We start from the raw sequence: 14,181 nt of genomic DNA on the forward strand, positions 1-14,181 counted from the left end.
GGTGCGCCGCTGCCAACCAGGTGCATCTCCGTGAGCTTGGGGACTCCGGCGTGAAAGGTCCTGCCTTTCCTGCAGGGGCTCTGGCACCCTGGCTCCCAGTGGGGTAGCATCCTCCCGACAGCCTGATGGGGAGAGGCCCTGAGGCAGCCAAGAGGGTGTGGCGGGCGAAGGAGCCCAGGCTTCGGACTTGTCGGGTCTGGGTTCAAGTTCGACTCCGTCAGTCACTAGTTTTGTGATCTTGGGCAGGTCACTCCACTTTTTGAGGCCTCGATTTTTCTCACCTCTAAAAGAGGGATGATGAGGAGACTGCGGTGAGGATTCGATACGATAAAGCGGGCCCAGTGCTCGGCATGATACCTGCCACATAATGGGAGCTGTGGGTGTTATTGACAAGTCACTTTCCAGACCCTCTGCCCGCACTGCAGTCCTTCTGTGATGACCAGTCTTCCCCAGACAGGGGTGACTCAACACCAAGCCCCGTGTCCTTGATTAGGTGGGTTGGGATTGTTCTAGAACCTCCCCGTGTTGGAGAGGGTCATGGCCCAACTGTCAAGGGCTACTAGCCCCGGCATGTCTATGATCTGACAAGCTATGAGGCTACACAGTTAGCTTCCGATAGGGCTGGAGTGGCTTCTTTCCGAATGCAGACGTCCACCACCTACGCCGCCCAGAGTCTGCATGGACAATGGTCAGCACAGCGGTAGAGATTGCCTGGTGCCTAGGCTTTGCGGGACTCAGTCATCCAACAGACAGTAGCTGGCTTCATCTGCTGTGCGTGACTTTAGGCCAGTTCCTTAATCTCTCTGTAGGTTTTGCTTCCTTCCGTTATACAATGGGGACAACAGTACAGTTTATCTTACAGAATTATTGTGCCGGTGGCAAGTGCCTGGAATGGGAGTAGCACCCACTGAGGTGCTCAGGAGGCGTGAGCTATTCGGATTGTTATTATCCACACAAATACACGTCGTGAGATAACATATATTGGACGATTGTTATTCTTGTCATTCTCCTGGGAACACTTATCTATGGCGCTTAATAATTACTTCCCTTCAGCCAAATGCATCCTACACGTCCTTCGGCCCTGGGGACACTGAAATAGACAGGTTATCGCTGCCCTCAAGGAGCTGTCGGTCTAATGGAGGAAAGAGAGGTGCACAAGCAGCTTAGAGGGAAATTGGCACTGCCAGAGGTCTGTGTTCATGCTCCAGGATCCCATCCGAGAAGAGAGAGGTTTATGGTACCCGAGAGTCTTGGGAAGTCTTTCCAATCTGGTGCTTAAAGAACGCCTTTACCAGGAGAGGAAAGGAGAAGGGAACTCCAGGCAGAGGGAACAGCATGAACAGGAGCTAGGAGGCACGGGGACACGTCTGGGTTTGGAGCCGTGGGAGCACACCTTGGAGTTAGCAGCAGGCCACTAGGAGCCCCCCCAGGTTGCTCAGCCACCAGGCACACGGATCCTTCCGGGGTAAAACACACGGACACGCACAACTCTGATAGAAAGCAAAATCTACAAGTCCCCCGATTGTGTCTACTACTTTCCAGGAGCAAAGCTGTTTCCTCATTCCACCGAGAGCACGCAGAACAGAGAGGGCGCAGCCGCCACCCACCCCAGTGCGGACTGCTCAGCGGGACCGCCGAGGCGACGCGGGGCGCAGGGCCTGCCTTCTGCCCTTCCCGAGAGCCAGAGAAGTGAGTCCGTGGGCCGGCGCGCCCGTCCTGTAGAGTCCTTCCGGGGCTCTCACACCCATCTCCGGATGCCGAGACCCGTGCCTGAGCTGAGAGGAGGCTGGGCGGAGGGCGAGGCACACGGGGGTCCCAAGAGCCGGACCTGACCCGGGTCGTGCCCCAGAGCGCATAGGTTGCGCGCACCGCGGGCCTGCGGAGCCGGTACGGTCGCCTGGTGCCGGGACTCGGTGGACTGGAGCGCCACAGCCTCGGAGCAAGCCCGCGGCGCCCGCGGCGCCCGCGGCGCCCGGTCCCCACAAAAGGGAAGACCTCCATCTTTGTCACCCCGAGGCCTGGCCAGTGTCGAGAAAAGTTAGGCGGAGGGGAGTTCGAAGCGCGGAGAAAGCCGGCGGAGGGCGCTTTAGAACCGCCCGGGGCGCCGGGCTCTCTGCCCGATGCCCGGGGCGCCGGCCGGGGCGGCCCCGCAGCTCCGCTGCGCCGTCGGATCGCCGCGAAGGCCGGCCCGAGCCTCGCAGGCGGGGAGAAGGGCCGGGCCGGGCGGCCGGGGCGCCCCCTCCCGCGAGCCCGGAGGGAGCGGCCGTGCGCGCCCGCCCGCTCTTTCTTTTTCGCGTCCCTCCCTCCGCTGCCCCCGCCCTCGCTCCCTATTTGGAGCGGAGACACCCCTGACGTCGGAGCCGCTCGGCTCGCCGCTCCCCCGCACCGCGCGCCCGCCCGGGGCCGCAGACGGCGCGCAGCGCAGCCCAGCCGAGCCTCGCGGGGCCGCCGCCAGCCCTGCCGGCCGCCTCCCGAGCCTCCCGGGGGCACCGGGCCTGCCGCCCCCGCGGCCCGCAGACAGCTCCGCAGGAACCGGCGGGCGCGCCGCGCTCCCCGCCGCCGCTGCCGCTGCCGCGCGCGGTAAGTCCCGCCCGGGCCGGCACGCGGGCGCCCGGCTTCCAGAGGCTTCGGCCGCAGGGGCAGCGCCGCGCCCCCGGCCCGTCCCGCGGCCCCGGGGCACGGTGCGGAGGCGCCTCCGGACGCTGGGGCTGGGGACGTGGGCGCGGCGCGGGGTGGCTGGGCGCACCGCTGCGCCCCGAGCCCGTCCCGGGACTCGCCCGGGGGTTTCCATCGCTCGGTGAGAGTTTCGGCGGCCGGGAGAGAAAGGGAGGGAGGTGCGTGGCTAGCGCACGCCGGGCGGGTCGAGGGCGGGTCGCGCCGCGCGGGCGCCGGGGCAGCGGCCGCAGCTCGGCCGCGGGGCTCGCGCGTCTCCCCGGCTCTGCCCGGGCCTCGCCGCGCTGAGAGCCGCTCCGGTCGGGTACGTTTCTGCCTCCTTTTTGTCTCGCCCCCTGTCTTTCTGTCTCCCCATCCGACTGCCCGTGTCTCTCGTCTCTCTGTTTCCGTCCCCCTCTGTGTTCGGTCCCTTTCTTTCTGTTTCTTCTCCCCTTTGCCTTCGTGTTCAGTCTCCCTGGGTTTGTGCCTCTGCCTTTATGTTCTCTCTGTCTCTCCGTTCTGCCCCTCTGGGGGAGTCCCTCTGTGTCTTTGCATCTCCCTGACCCCCCCCCCAAATTTAGACAATCCCCCAGTGTCGGAGGCACGAGCCCCCCCATTGGGGTTCATGAATAGTTTCCTAGACCCGGTAAAAGAAGCGAAACCCTCCCCCTACCTTCCGCCTGCCCCCGGGGCCTGGCCCGGGTCATCCCCCTGGAATTGAGTCTGGGGCAGGGGGAGCCAGCCTTTCCGGGGGCTCAGTTTTCTTAAGAATTCCACCCCCGCGAGGCGGCCTGGACAACGGGGCCCCGCTGCCGGCCACCTGCCCGCCCCGCTCCCTGGGCGGGGCGATTCTGATCTTTTACAAGCGGCAGTAAAGGGGGCAGCTGCCTGCCTTGGCGTGGCCAGGGGGTTGGCAGGCATCCGGGGAGAAGGGCACATTTTCAGGCTTTCTGAGGCCCTCGCCCAGCTGGAGGACACCAGCCTGTAACTACGGGAACCCCAGGAAAACAGAGGTCAGGGCTGGAGGCCAAAGGCTGGGCGCTGCCTGGGGAGGGGGGTGGGGAAGCAATTTGTCAACAAGGAGCCCCTCACCCTTTGTTACTGTGGAAACCACCAGCCTCCAGAAACTCCCCCAGATGCTGGAACTGCTTGTGTGTGGTTTGCCTTTAGTTGGCGGCCAAAGAAAAGGCGAGACTGGAGCATTTCCTTGGTGACCCTTGCCCCTCCCCCCCACCCCTGCAAGCTGCACCTCTTTCTCCTGGGCCTGCACCGTTGGAGGCGTGGTTGGGGGGACTAGGTGGTCTACATTAGCCACGGGTATATCCTCATTCTTTTAAAGTGAGATTTCAGACTGTGTGGCTCTTTCTCCCCACCCCCAGCGCCAAGGGTCGGAGGCTGCAGAGTGGGCAGGGATGCTGGTGAGGTCTGCAGCGGGACTTCTGCTGAGCAGATGTGCGGTGGGCCCTGCAGCAGCTCATTAGCATAGATTTGTTTTGGAGACAGTTTTTGGTCTGGGGGCAGGAGGGTCTGCAGGTGGGAGAGCCATGGCCTGGGTCTGGGGGCCGGAGCCCGGACGCTGGACCCGCCTGGCAGAGGCAGGCAGGCCTTTGGCGCACGGGCCTGGCCCTGTGTGTCTGCCCCCCGGACACTTAGTTCATGCTCTGCCAGCGCTGACGGCCGAGGGGAGGAAGGAAGCCACCCTGCGGTGAGACTGGGGTCATGGAATCACAGTGGCCTTAAGCCACACACTGGAGCCAGACTGCCCTTGAGGGAATCCGCTGAAACGGACATTCCCAGGCCATGCTCCGTCTTCTAGAAGGGGCAAACGTGAGGCTCAGGGAGACAAAGCAAATGTTCAGCGGCTCTGTCTGTGACTATAGGCTCTCCCGAGCCCAGGCACACAGTGAGTCAGTGGATGAGCTTGGGCCTGAACTTGTCCTTGGACCCCAGAGTGGGCCCGGGAGAGCCTGCCGAGCAGAGCAGGGCTGGGGTCTGATGCCTCCTGGCCTGCGTCCCAGAGCGACCTTTCCAGCTGTACCATTCAAGGAAGTCCCTGCGCTCATTCCAGGACCTGCAGGGACTGCCCCACCCCGGCTGAGCCCAAGCCTGGGGCTGCGGCCACGGTGGCCACGCCCTCCACACCCGCAGCGGGGACAGCCTGGCAGCCAGGCCCAGCCTGTTTTCTCCAGGCTGGGTCCTGGGGGCTGATCACTCCAAGACCCTGTCCCTCAGTCAGGGGCCCCAGGGTGAGGGGCTGAGTGGGTTCTTCCTCTCGGCACCCACCCTGGCAAGTCCGTGTGTGGGGCAACCCTCGACAGTTGATAAAACCCTTTCTGAGCCATCATCTCATATGGTTGGGTTTGCCCTAAATCCACTTTGATCAGGGCAGTCGCAGACCCAGATTTAGATATTTTCAGGACCCGCCCAGGATCTGGTGGGAGGAGGTGAGGGAGAGGGGAGGGCGAGGGGCATCGTGTGGAAGGCGGGGGTGGGGGGTGGGGGCAGAGTTCGGGGACCCCAGGCTGGCCCTAGGGGTGACATTACTGAGGCTTTATCCCGTAGCAGCTGCCCTCTGCAGACCTTTCCACGCACTCCGTGTGCCCACCTTACAGATGAGGAAATTGAGGCACGGAAAATTTAAGTTGGCTGAAGGAGGATGTGAGCCTGGGTCTGTGGCAGTCAGTGGTGGGGAACCCAGAGCTTGCCCTGTGTGTATGTGGACAGGAAAAGCGGGAGAGGGGGGCTGGGGTCGTGTGGTCTGATCAGTTCGAGAACAACACACCACAAAGGCCACGTACTTGCTGTGCCGGGACGCCGGGCCCCCAGCAGGTCTCCATCCGATTCCGGTGGGGCCCTACGTGGGAAGGGCGCCCAGGGGGGGTTACGGAAGCAGGAGCTGAAGTTGGGGAGAGGCTGCCTTTGCCACCTAGGATTTCCAGCCCTCCCTCACCTGCTTCCACACCAGGCTGGTTGGGTGATGCCACAGGCCTGGGTATATGTGTGACTGCTGGTGAGTGGACCATTCTAGCAAGCCAGTCCTGGTGAACGTGGCCTGAATATTCAGCTTTGCCCCAAAGAGGAAACGGGCCACGTTTGTTCACTTCTTACACAAAACAGACTCTGCTCTACGCAGGGTTTCATGGTGGGGGTGGGTGGGCTGGAGGTCTCCCTTGAGATCAAAGCCCCTCCCGTGACTCGAAGACTTCATTCCGTGCCCTAGAATCCAGGCAGTGGGATGGGTGGCTCCCGTCAGCAGTGCTGTTATGAGGACCCCTTCCCTGGGGAGTTTGGGGGGCCTCAGAATCATGTGGGAGTGCTGGTAGCTGATGCCCAGGCCACAGCCTGGACCTACACGGTCTGAATTTCCAGGGCTGGGGCCCGGGCGTCTGGGTTTTGGCAAGCATCTCCTGGAAGATGCTAGGGTCTGGGAGGTGTGCAAACAGAGAGAGAGGACCCCGAAGGCCCAGCCATGACGCCTGTTCTTGCTGCCCCACCCCTAAGCCTCCCCAGGGACCTTCTGAACCAAGGATCCCAAGAAAGCCCCCCAGCGGCTCTCCTGTGTTTGTCCCCTGCCCTCTTCGCTGATGTGAGAGAGCTGGGTGTTCACCTCCTTGGTCTGTGCCTCAGTTTCCATGGTGCTGGCAAGGGTCAGCCAGCATCCCCTCCCCTCCCCCAGGGAACTTTCTTGCTGTGTTGTTGGCAGCCTCAGGATGTGTCTGATGTTCACACGAGGCCTCTGAGGATCTGGGGGGTTTGGATTTGGGAGTGGCCATGGGGTGGTGAGAAGGCACCCACCCCGTGCTGAGGATGCCCCCACTGAAATCTTTCCAGGACTCTGAGGCAGAGCTGTATCGGACCTTTCCCGAGGCTCCAAGGACCCAGGGGTTGGCCTTGGCTGCATGTTTGTCAGTGTGTGGGAGGGGGATTGGGGGATGGGGTGGGGGGTGGTGTCTCATGAGCAGAGGGGTCTCGTGGGCAGTGGAGTCAGGAGTGAGACTTGAACTCTGCTCCCAGGTAGTGTGACTAAGGATAAGAGACGCAGGCTGCTGGCGTAGGGAGCCCCAGGCCTCTTGCCAACTCTGGACCCTTCCCTGGATTCCCTGGACACCTTCTCTTTCTCCGTTACTGGCTTTTTCCTCTGGGAGCCTTTCCATCTGCAAAGGTAGCTGGTGCTTACCTTGCGACTGTCCATGTTCAAATCGTGAGGCTAGTCAGTCCGAATTTTGTAAGCTTGAACAAAACTCTTAAGCTCCCCATGCCTCAGTTTCTTCATCTGTAGAATGGAGGAGAGAGTAGTGTCTATCTCATGGGGTTGTTGTAAGGACCGCATAAGTGCATCTATGTAAAGCACCCAGAATAGCGCCTAGTCCGCGGTGAGCACGAGCTCTTGCTCCGGTGAGACAGGCAGGGAATGTGCTGGGCTTTGAGCGTTGAAGCCCCTCTCCTTGCCTTTGCCCATGTGGTCCCTTCAGCCAGGAGCTCCCTCCTCTCCCCATCATTGGTAACTCACTGCAGTCCTGAATTAAATCCAGAATTAAGGGGGTGCCTGGGTGGCTCAGTCCGTGAAGCCTCTGCCTTTGGCTCAGATCATGATCCCAGGGTCCTGGGTTTGAGCCCTGCTTCAGGCTCCCTGCTTAGAGGGGAGCCTGCTTTTCCCTCTTCCTCTGCTGCTCTCTCTGCTTGTGCGCTCTCCCTCTCAAATGAATAAATAAATTCTTAAAAAAAAAAAAATCCAGGATTAAGACTCTCATCCTTCCCCACACCCCAGGCACTCCTACCCCGCAACCCATCTGATAGCTGCTTCCTCGAAACCCACCTCCTTTGACCTCCCCCTCTAGACTCTGAGCTCTGAGTGGGCATAGGGTCTGGGGCCCCAGCTCCCCTGCCCTCACCCTCGCCTCTGTCTCCCCCACCGCCTAGAAGGTGCTCAGGGGACCAAGGGTTACAAAGAAGAGCATTGCTTGGCCTGACTTGCCGGGGTGGGGGGCATTGGGGATGACCCTGTTTGCAAAGCAAGGGGGGTTGTTGGCCTGGGGGGAATCCCTCTTCCCACCTGGCATTCTAGGAGTCAGTCCCATGACTTGTGCTGTGACCTCCAGGAAGGGAGGAAGAGATGAGAATCCGTGGGTGAGGTGCTAGTCTGAGGAAGGAAGGGCGCTTCTGTCTAAAAAAATTAGCTGAGTTGCTGCTTGAAACACAAAAAAAGCATAAACCAACAAACAAGAAAACCTGCCGGCAAAGAGCCCACCCTAGTGCGAGGGAGCAGCAGGGATTCTTGGGGGGTGGGTATGAGGGCGGCCAGAACCTGGGTGCATCCTGATGTCAAGTGTGTGTGGGAGAGACTAGCCTGGAGTCCTCCCCCCCCCCCGGTCTCTTGCTCCCTCGGTCTGAGGCCTGCCCTCCCTTCCCCACGCTCTCCCAGGGGTGAGGGCTGGCCTGAGCTGGGGGCCTGCTGACTGCATCCTCCCAGTCCTTCTCCCCAGCAGTGCCGTACTCCCCATCTTAGGGTTGGGGCAAGTAGGTGCAGAGAGAGAGCTTTGTTTCTGGAAGTCACACAGCTTCCAGGTGGGAAGGCCAGACTTGAACCAGGGGACTGCAGGGGCCGTGCTTGTGGCAGGAGCAGGGCCGTTGGCTGGAACTTAGGGCCGCTGGCCTGGAGAAGCAGACTGTGGTTCCAGCCCCCTCTGGGGTCCCGGCCGGACCTGGCGGGTTGGCTTACAGGACCCCCTCCTCCCCCATGGGCACAGCTGGTTTAGCTCTGGGCTGTGGACGGGGGAAGAAGACTCCCCTTGAGCTATCACCTGACCCTAATAACCAGTCCCCATACTCCAGGCCTATGACTCCCCTAAAACCTCACCACTACCCTGTCTCTCAATAAGCCTTGTTATTAACCCCACCCCCGGTCTCAGGTCTTCCCCCTTTAGCCTGGTCCCGGCCCATGGCTGCCATTCCACCCCCTCCCCCCCTCCCCCGGCCCCAAAGCAGACCCCGCGGGGTTCTAGGCTACTTCCATATCATCCCAGTCTCAACTCCCACTCATCTCCACCCCACCCGATCTCCCTGAGGAATCGCACAGGGTCAGCTAGAGGACAAAGTCCCCAGACCCGTCTGAGGGCTCTGAGGGAGCTCTGGCCTCCGGTGGTCCCTGCAGGGCCCCTCGTGGTGTGCTGTGTGGTCAGACCCTGACTCAGAGCCTAATTCCCTAGGCACGGAAGAGGACTCACTGGGGTCGGGGAGCCTCCTGGATGCCCAGCTTGTTGAAAAATTAGTTAGGCTGCCAGTTAGGAACGAGTCCGTTCTGTTTTGTTAGGATGTGGTTGTACTGAAAACATAGGCTTCGCTGTCCATCTTGTGAGTGAGACCGGAAATATGTGGGTGAGAGCCAGGGTCATGACACAAATGCATTTGGGATGGGGCAGGCTGGCCCGACTCACCTCCTACTGCTCTCCCTGCTTCACCCCTCCCCGCTGGCTGGGAGCAGGGGTCACCCAGGCGTTGGGTCCAGTGAGATCGGACTCGTCTCTGCTTCTGGACACCTCCTGCACGGAGGAGGGGCTGAGCAGAACTTTCTAGGTGGAGAGAACAGAACACAGGGCTGTGGAGGTGGTCACAGCCCTGCAGGCTGGCCCGGGCCCTCTCCTAGAGCCCAGCTGAGCCAGCCCCCCTAGGTTATCCCTGGAGCAGCAGCAGGCAGGACCCCCCCAACACCTCCCCCTTCCTGGACACTTCAGCAAGGAGGTGGGCCCAGGGTAGGATCGTTCAGAACGGGAATGTTCCCACTGCAGTGCTGGGCGTCTGTGGGACAGCACCTGGCCCCTGATCCCAACTCGGCCCTGCCCAGGCCCCTCTTGGGACTGTCCCAAGGCACGGAATCCCACACTGACTGAGCTGGGCCAGTGCTCGAGCCATGTCAGAAGCACCTTGGAAGCTTGCTAGAAATTTGCAGTCCCACTCCACCCTAGAACCTCACTCCCCAAGTCCCCAGGGGACTCAGGGGCTTCTCAGGGGTTTGGAAATCAGTGGTCCAGGGTACCTCACTCATTGTAGAGGCGGGGACAGTGAGGCCTGGGTGTCCAGCAGGTGCAGACTCCTGGCTCCTGGTCCAGCGCCCTTTCCTGTGCCCTGTCCCCAGAGGACCCCCTTGCAGGCGTTGCCCTCATTTCCACGTCGCTCTGAAGCCTCCCTTCTCCACACGTTTGGAGGTGGGGAGAGGGCGGAGCCTACAGAGGCTGAAGTTGGGGAACACTGGGAGAGCCCCCTCTGAGAGCCGTCCTTCAGACACACGCTGCCCTGCGGCGCCATCTTCTGGCAAATTCTGGTATTACTGTCTCCTATCCAGAGGGTCAAGCGCTTGGCTTGGCTTGTCTCGGAGGTTGGGATGGAACTGGGGACAGATAAGGATGTATGCGTAGACTCAGGGCTTGCGGCTCTAATGGGGCATCCAAAAAAGAAATAGCCTGGGGTTAGCTTTTTCACCTGACGCCTAGCCAGCCGAGGTGGCCCCGGAAGTCACCGTGCTGGACGGAGGAGGTTAGCTTTCCGGGTGGCCGAGCCGCGGGCAGGACGCCCAGGAGACACGCTGGGTGGCCAGCCCCTCGAGGGCAGCCCTGTGGTTCCCGGGCAAAGCTTTTGTGTTCCCCGGAGGGCCTGAAGCATCTCCACCAGCCCCGTTTCTTAGATGAAGAAACCGAGGCACAGACATAAAAAATAACTTGCTCAAAGCTGCCCAGTAGGTTATCAGAGTAACACCCACAGAGCGTGCCTTATCTGCTGGCCTCACCGCCGGGGGCTCTCACCCAGCCTTCCCGACGCCCGTCCCACATGTGTATGCTAGCAGCCCCGCCGTCCAGGTTCGGAAAGGAGAAACGACTTGTCCAAGGTCGTGCATTGCTGGTAAGCGGTGGAGCGAGGATTCGAACCCAGGCAGTCAGGTGTCAGAGCCCACACCCGTCACACCACCGTCCCCTCTGTCTACAGCCCCCTGTGCCCCGCCGGGCTCACCCGCAGTCTGTGCTCAGTTCTAGGGCTCTAGAGGCCACGGGCACAATGCTTCGGGTCCTGGTTGGGGCCGTCTTCCCCGCCATGCTGCTGACCGCCCCGCCGCCCATCAACAAGCTGGCGCTGTTCCCGGACAAGAGCGCCTGGTGCGAGGCCAAGAACATCACGCAGATCGTGGGCCACAGCGGCTGCGAGGCCAAGTCCATCCAGAACAGGTGGGACGCAGGGGCGGCAGGCGGAGGGGCTGAGGGCAGGGGCCAGGAGGGAGGCAGAGGCCCGGGGGCCCATCCCCGCCACCACCGCCTTGGTGTCACGGGCACAGTGACCTCTCCTCCCACAGGGCGTGCCTGGGACAGTGCTTCAGCTACAGCGTTCCCAACACGTTCCCGCAGTCTACGGAGTCGCTGGTGCACTGTGACTCCTGCATGCCGGCCCAGTCCATGTGGGAGATCGTGAGTACCGCTGCCCGCCCCTGCCGGCCCGGCCTCCGCCCACAGCCTCGGCCTCGGCCGCCGCGCTTACCAGTCAGGCCCCACCGTGTGCAGGGGCCGAGCCTTGTGCTGGGGATCCAGACGTGCTCCTTGCCGCGTGATGGCTTATGTGTCTGATGCCAGTGTGTAAGGGCAAGAGATATCTCTGCAGCTCCATTCTGATGTCAGTCACATGATGAAATCCTTTCAGTGGTTTCACATTGTTTTAAGATGAGACCCGAATCGTTGCCGTGTCGCTCAGTGCCCAGCGTGGTCTGGCTCACCAGGCTCTGGAGCTCTGTCTTGCCTCTCTCATCTTTTTTACTTGCTTTACACTTGACATCAATGTGCTTTCTTTCCATCTCTCATACCTGCTCTGCTTGCTGCCACCACAGGGCCTTTGCACATGCTCTTTCCCCTGTTTGGAATACCTTTCTTCTCCTCACCCAGTTAACGTCTATTCATTCTTCTGCTCTTGGCTCAGCACCATTCACAGGGCCCTTTCCCACCCCTGAGCACTGTGTGCCTCTGCTTTGACATCTGTCCCCTCACAATTTTCCATCTGCATTTGGGTGATCGTGAGACGTCTGTTTCCCCTGCTAGACTCTGAATTTGTTGAGGGACCATGCCTATCCTGTGTCCCCAGCGCTGGCAGGGAGTAGGTGCTCTGTGGAAGGAAGGAGGGAGAGAAAAGGAAGGAAGGATGGGAAAAAGGAAGAGCTGTCGGAAAAGTGTGAATTAGGGAAAGAGCAAGACCCTGCAGCGTCCAGTAGGGCAGACCTGGGCCGGGCTCGGCTTCGGGATGGGGCTCTGAGGAAGTGACGTCTGAGCGCAGACCCAAAGCTGAGGTAGAAGTTAGCTGGGCCGGTTTGGGGCAGGTGCTCCGGGGTGGATTAGGTGAGGACCTTTCAGGCAGAGGGAACAGCATGGGCAAAGTCTTGGGCAAATCAGGCAGCTCCGAGTTGGTGGGAGCGGCGCAAGGTCAGGGGTGGAGAGGTCCGCCAGAGGCCTCCTGAAGGTCCTGGGGGGGCCTTGGTAAGGAGTCTGGACTTTTCTTCAAGTGCAGTGGGGAGCACTGAGGGGGTTGTGGGCAGGGGCAGGCCCCGCTGGATTTCTCCCCTCAGGCTGCTGCGGGGATGGGTAGGGAGGTGGCAGGACTGGCTGTGAGGAGACAAGTCGGGCGGCTCCTGCAGGGGCTCCCCCTCCTCCCTGTGGAGGGGCCCGCAGAGCTAACTGGGGTACCCCCAGGTGGGTTCAGGCATTCTGGGGTCTCTGGGATTGTCGGTCCTGTGTGGAGTGTAGTTGCCCTTGGGGCCTCTGGAAACATGTCTCCCCTTCTCTCCTGGCCTCCGCAGGTGACCTTAGAGTGCCCCGGCCACGAGGAGGTGCCCCGGGTGGACAAGCTGGTGGAGAAGATCCTGCACTGTAGCTGCCAGGCCTGCGGCAAGGAGCCCAGCCACGGGCTGAGCGTCTACGTGCAGGGCGAGGACGCGCCGGGCTCCCAGCCGGGCACCCGTCCCCACCCCCACCCTGGCGGGCAGACCCCCGAGCCCGAGGATCCCCCCGGGGCCCCCCATGCAGAGGAAGAGGGGGCTGAGGACTGAGGCCCCAACTCTTCCTCCCCTCTCGTCCCCTGTGGAATGTGGGGTCTCACCCTTGGGGGAACGGTGGGGAGAGAGGCTGGAGCCCCCCTTTGGCACTGGATGGACTTGGATTCAGACTTGGACTTGGAATGCTTTCCGGTTGCCATGGAGATCTGAAGGGAGGGGTTGGGGCCAAGCTGCACAATTTAATATATTCAAGAGTGACGGGAGGTAGCAAAGGTCTTCAGGGTTCTTTTTTGGAGGCGGGGGGGGGGTGTTCTCTTCCTTTCTGCCTCCTAGAGACGTGCCTTTGGGAGGGGGAGATGGTTGGTTAAGCTGCTGAGGTGGGTGTGAGGTCCTCACAGCCCCTGGTGGGGCAGGGCCCCTGGGGGGCAGATGGTGGAGTGGGGGCCCTGAGCTGAGGATGGGTGCCTTGCCAGTAGCAGCCTTGGGGGGGGGGGCTGGGTCCAGGCTAGGAAGACCACTGGCAGAAGCGCTAGCCCCATAATCTTCCCCGAAGACCTCCCATCCCCAGGACGGCTTCTCCCCAGTGGCACCAAAATGGCCCTCCCTCGATGGCATGCTTGGGAGTCAGGTCTGGGCAGGACCCTGCTGACTCATGGCCCTGGAGCCGGGAGCCAGGCTCTCCGGGGCCTCTCTGGCTTCCTTGGCTTTCCAGGGGGTGGAGGAAGGCAAGGGAGGAGCCTACCTGGGCCAGGGGGAGGGGAGGACTCCGGGACCATCAGCCGAGTATCCCTCCCTCTCCGAGATGGTTGTGCCTCCCACTGCCCCCCAAGTTTTGGGCCCCTCGGAAAGCTGATGGAGCCAGCCTTCCTCTGCTGGGGAGCTCTTTCTAAATATCTGATGGTGGTCAGGCTCCAGGGAGGGACCTGGGTGGCATGGACTCTGGCTGAACCTCGAGAAACCAGGAAGAGGAGGGGGGAGGGCTCACGGCAGCCAGTGTCCCCACAGCTCTCCAGCACCCAGTTCCACCCGCCACCTCCCTCCCAGCTGCACTTTAACCCAGAGGGGGAGTGGGGTCCTGGGGACAGGGCGGGTGGGCAGCAAAGAACGCCTCTTGGTGCCACACCTGCCTGTGTCTGCTCTTGTGTCCCCAGGGCGGCTGTCCGCTCCCCCCACCCCTGCCCGGGGCGCCCCGCCCGCCCTCACGGCTGTTCTGACGAGAACTTCTGGAGCTTCTAACCAGAACATTGTTTCCCTGAGTTTCTCCTGAATAAATTTGTTCAATGCTTGTGTTCTCTTCCTCACTGGGTGGCTCTGCCGACCCATGGTCCCCCAAGGGGCCCTCAGCAAGGCCTGGGGGAGGGGGTCAGGCTGCATGGTGCACCCCAAGCAGACTCTCCCTGTGGCCAAGTGGCTGCTGCCTCCTTTCAGCCCCCACCTCTTTCCTCGGGCGCCCATTTCTGGCCTTGTATATACCTTGCGTGGGCCGCCAGACCAGGCACTTCTCATCTTGA

At 61.5% G+C, this 14,181-nt stretch overlaps 1 protein-coding gene across 2 annotated transcripts; it reads left to right on the forward strand.

The window, feature by feature from the left end:
* Positions 1-1,604: 1,604 nt before the first annotated feature.
* On the forward strand, positions 1,605-13,955 carry NBL1 (NBL1, DAN family BMP antagonist). 2 transcript variants are annotated; one of them, XM_008694889.2, is made up of 4 exons: positions 1,605-1,689; positions 10,671-10,865; positions 10,991-11,102; positions 12,476-13,955. In XM_008694889.2, the coding sequence occupies exons 2-4, from the start codon at positions 10,699-10,701 to the stop codon at positions 12,722-12,724; spliced, it is 528 nt and encodes a 175-aa protein (XP_008693111.2). In that variant the 5' UTR covers positions 1,605-1,689; positions 10,671-10,698; the 3' UTR covers positions 12,725-13,955. The 2 variants fall into 2 exon arrangements, with proteins under 2 accessions (XP_008693111.2, XP_040501807.1); XM_040645873.1 differs by lacking the exon at positions 1,605-1,689 and adding an exon at positions 2,485-2,580.
* Positions 13,956-14,181: the final 226 nt, after the last annotated feature.

The sequence above is a fragment of the Ursus maritimus genome, unplaced genomic scaffold (genome assembly GCF_017311325.1).
Source record: "Ursus maritimus isolate PB19 unplaced genomic scaffold, ASM1731132v1 scaffold_32, whole genome shotgun sequence".
NCBI classification, from domain to species: Eukaryota; Metazoa; Chordata; class Mammalia; order Carnivora; family Ursidae; genus Ursus; species Ursus maritimus.